The sequence below is a fragment of the Frankliniella occidentalis genome, unplaced genomic scaffold, assembly GCF_000697945.3.
Source record: "Frankliniella occidentalis isolate FOCC.00 unplaced genomic scaffold, Focc_3.1 Scaffold2, whole genome shotgun sequence".
NCBI lineage: Eukaryota > Metazoa > Arthropoda > Insecta > Thysanoptera > Thripidae > Frankliniella > Frankliniella occidentalis.
Window position 1 is genome coordinate 1144781 of NW_026267132.1, and position 4133 is coordinate 1148913.

Genomic DNA, 4133 nt, shown 5'->3' on the forward strand with positions numbered 1-4133 from the left:
CCTCCCTCCCTCCTCCCTCTTCCCCGCCTTTCTGCTGGCCGTTGGCAGACTTATCCGCAGTAATAATGAAACACAGGTAAGAGTGAGGAGGTGCCCCCCCAAAAGTGTGTTCTTGAGTGAAGCAGATATGCTCGGCTGAACCGAGAACATTGTCTCTTTCCAAATGCAAATTGCATTGGTGCACATGACAATTGCATTGCCCTGTTCTTGAGAAATCGGGGGTCAAGAACATGCTTTCCTGCGTGTGAGTTCGGTCACAACAGTTGTTCCAGCTCACCGGCCGCATTTGTGATGGTTCCCTTTTCACGACTTTGCTGGGTGTGCTGCACGGAAAAAAAAGAATTAGCTAAATTAGCTAATGCATTCGCTAATATGGCCTTAGATGAGAATATTAGCTTTCCTAGCTAATTCCCAGCTAAGAAAGCTAAAATATTAGCTTTCACAGCTAGTTGCTTTATTTTGTACACAACTGTTATGGCTAATTTATTAGCTCTCCTTGCTAAGAATTAGCTAGGAGAGCTAATATTCTCACCTAAGGCCACATTAGCGAATGCATTAGCTAATTTAGCTAATTCTTTTTTTTCCGTGTGGTGAGCCGATTAGCCTTTGACTGCGCGCGGGGGCCGGGACGTGACGCCGCCCCCGACTATACTGTTACCCACCTCCTCTCCTCTGAAATCAAAGCATCTCTAAAATATGGCCATTGAGGATTGCGAGTTAAGGTTCAGGGGTATGGACCTAAGCCTTGACTACCCCTAACATATGCAGCGGAATTCCAAGTGGGCGGGACGTACTACATAAGGGGACACCTTGAAATTGACAGTGTATATGCAAAGGCGCGGGCGTCCGGCTCCTGCGGAGGTGCTGATTGTTGCCTACCTGGAGGCGCTTCCTGCTTGTCGGGAGCTCTCCAACATCGGGCCACGCGAGTAGCCTGCAACAACAGAACACTGTGCTAATCCGAGTGCAGAACTGTTGTGCAATTTTAAGTGCGGCAAACTTTTGTCATGCAATTTGCAGCCTGCAGAACCAAAATGTTTTGAAGTTGCTAGTGACGAGCTTGTTGCTGTAGTCCGTGTTCCAATAACAATCCCAGCCTAGAATTAATTACTATTTAATTATGTGAACACTTTGCAGAAAAATTTTCAGTGTGCGCTGTACACCGCACATGCGGCCCCCTTGTACGTACGTAGGGCGGCAAGGGTTGGGGAGAGAGAAAGGGGGGGGGGAGTTTTCCACCTGACGCGGCATTCCCCCAGGGACGGCCCGTCCAGGGGGTCGCGAACTTGTTGAGGGCCTCCTTCTACCTCCTCGTCTGCTCCACGCCGCCCCTGCTGCCACCCACTTTTCTATTTTCCCTCCCGCACATTCGCAATACGGTTGTTGGTCGCGTGCGGCGAGGCGGCACAATGCAAGCGCAGCTCAGAGTGAGAGAGAGAGCGCGCGAGGTGGATGTTTAGATGGCTCCCGCGCCGCCGCACGTCGCACCGCGTGAAATAATTAAAGTTCGACCGTCGCGCGTAAGACGAGAGGGAGAGAGCCTTCATGCGCGCGGCCGGAGAGAGAGACGTGAGTTGCGTATGACTGTATCTGCGTTGTTTACAGAGCGTTCGCCAAACAGTGCCGTGGTTAAAACTTGACGGTATGGGCTTCTACTCCCTGCCAGGGCACTCCGTGCTCGCGCGGCCGCACGGCCCGCACCATCCAACTTAACACGGGGCGCTCATCGCGTACGTCTCTTTGAGCGGCCCCGCCGCCGCCCGCGCCTCCACCGCTCGCCACACCAAACACACTTTCTTGCTGTGTGGTGTATTTTTTTCCCGCCCGCGAGAGTGTACATAAAAGCAATGCGGCGAGCCGCCGCACGTACTGGGGAAAAAGAAGTTCTTACCGTCAACAAATCCATGACGCCTGTTCATTTTTATACCCTTGCACATAACATATCAGCATTATAAGGAAGAGTGATACATTTGAAAAAAAGAATTTGCTAAAATAGCTAATTTATGGAAAAACAAAAGGTACGACTTAAGACCATTCTAGGGGTGTTAAATTTGCCTTTGCAAAGGCACGAAAGTGTTCAAAGGCATTAAATTTTAATACCTTTGGGCAGTTTGAATGCCTTTGCAGGGGTGCTAATTTTTAAATCATTTGTAGAGGCATTAAAAACCCTTTGAGTCCTATAGCACATTTTTTACAGTATACCTTTGTTTTTCCATTGTTCGCCAGTTATTTGGCCTTAGCGCAGAATGTAAGCTGTCTTAGCTAATTATTAGCTAAGAGAGAGCTAAAATACTAGCTTTCACGGCTAGTTCTTTTTTTTTTCCTAGCCGACTGCTGCTCTATGTCTACTGTTCTTTAGCTTTCTTAGGTAATATACTTAGCCAAGGCGAGCGCTACAAATATTCTTGATCTTAATGCCAAAAGTTGGTAACTACATTCACTATTTTAGCTAATTTTGTATTTTCCTCTCCGAGTACTCCAACTGAATGAATGCGAGAAGTATAACGCACTGATCGGTGTGCCCCGCCCCGCCACGCCACGCACTATCACGCGCTCCGCTTATCACGCGGCGCGCACGCGGGGCCTAATGGCGCGGCCGTGACGGGGTGATCGCGGTGCGTGTGGCGTAGGCGGGACGGGACGGGGCGGGGCGGGGCCGCGATCATACGTGTCGTGGCACTTGACGCAAAATAAACACGAACGCGGAGTGTAGTATGCAAACGAAAATACGGCGCGGTCACCCCGACCCGACGTGTCAAATGTGTGTGGGGGGAAAGGGGCCAAGGGAACTAACCAGGGGGAAAAAAACTTCAAAATTTACCAAGTTTGGTAATTGATATTTTGAAACTATGTCAGTTGTGAACGCGTCCTTGTATTCGCAGCGCTGCGCCGCTCTCCGCCCCTCACTCCACTCCCTTTTTCCTCCCCCGCGAATTTTTCACACGCGCGGACTAAACGGAGCTTGGTCCGCTGGGCCCTGCTTTGATGCTGCGGTACGGCCACTTTGAGCGCGCTAATGGCAGCAGCCAGGAGTTATATTATTACTATAATTATTATTATTATCATTATTTCGCAACGTGCTGCTACGTTTTTACTCGGCTTATTTCTATTTTAAATGTGTGTGTGTGTGTTTTTTAAATCAAGGTTCTATGCGGGGTTCTTTAAGTGGCTCATTGGTTGGGCCGAATGCCCGACCAAACGCCACAGGCGGCTGGCCAAGCCAGGTTAGGTCCTCCTTTTTTCCAGACGAATACCGTGGTGCCAGTGGAACGGAAATGGAGCTGGCAAAACACGGATGGTAAGAAGCTGGCCGCGAGCTTGTTCAATCCGAGTGTCCTTGACCCTTGACCCCCGCCCCTACCTGCTATGCGCTGGCCGCGGTGCACTCGGCGGGCCGCCCGCTTTCCGCTTTTCTTTCCCCCGATCCACTTTGGCCGCCGTGTTTTGCCTGCGATCCCCATCACCGGCTGGCCACTTTGAAGTGTCTGTCTATATGCTGTGCTCTCCCTTCGGCGGGCCCGACCCGGAGCCCCCCCGGGCGGGCCGCCAGGACCGGACAGGAAAGTACTCCCCCGCAGCGCCTCGCCCCGGCCCGCTCCGCCCCGCCCCGCCCGTCGTGCCACACTGGCGCTCAAAGGAACGTCAGACCATAGCCCGTCTGCCGCGCTCTCCCGGCCGGGGAGAGGCAGGCATGGCGAGTTCAGTGCGACACGCCGCCGCCTTTTCCCCGTGTCCGTCCGAAGAAGGAGGAAAAAAAGAAAAACAACAAGGAGGTGTCGGCGGGTTGGGGGAGGAAGGGGTCGAACCCGTGACGTCATGTCCACGATAACCAGCTGCGGCTCTTCCCATCAGCTGACACGGGCTGCCGGCGCCGGATGTTGCACGCCCACTGCCGCCCCCCGCCGCCCTGTCCCCGCCACGCCCCTGGCGCTCCCCCTGGTGCCGCCCCTGGTGCCGCCCCCTCCAATAAAGCCCTAAAACCTTCTTATTTCTCCCCCGTCGGCTCCTCTTCGGGATGACGGATCTCTGCTCTCCGTAATGCAAGAGTGTCGCGAAGCCTCTCGTCATTAATTCTTGTGAAGCCGCGCATCAGCGTCCGGAAGCGGGAAGTGTGGGAAGCGCGCCCCGCCCCG

The 4133-nt window shown here is 53.1% G+C and overlaps 2 protein-coding genes across 9 annotated transcripts in view; one reads left to right on the forward strand and one right to left on the reverse strand.

The window, feature by feature from the left end:
• Positions 1–4133, forward strand: part of LOC113218308 (oocyte zinc finger protein XlCOF6) — a 38645-nt gene that overhangs the window by 8650 nt on the left and 25862 nt on the right. The gene's annotated exons all lie outside the window — the stretch shown is intronic.
• The window catches only part of LOC113218302 (uncharacterized), a 22711-nt gene that overhangs the window by 8139 nt on the left and 10439 nt on the right, over positions 1–4133 (reverse strand). For 3 of the 4 annotated variants that reach the window (XM_052264507.1, XM_052264495.1, XM_026438596.2), the window contains exon 2: positions 880–934. The exons of the other annotated variant lie outside the window; for it this stretch is intronic. In XM_052264507.1, coding sequence (XP_052120467.1) covers positions 880–917 — 38 coding nt within the window. In that variant the 5' untranslated portion in view covers positions 918–934. The remainder of the gene's footprint in view (positions 1–879; positions 935–4133) is intronic. 4 annotated transcript variants of the gene reach the window in all.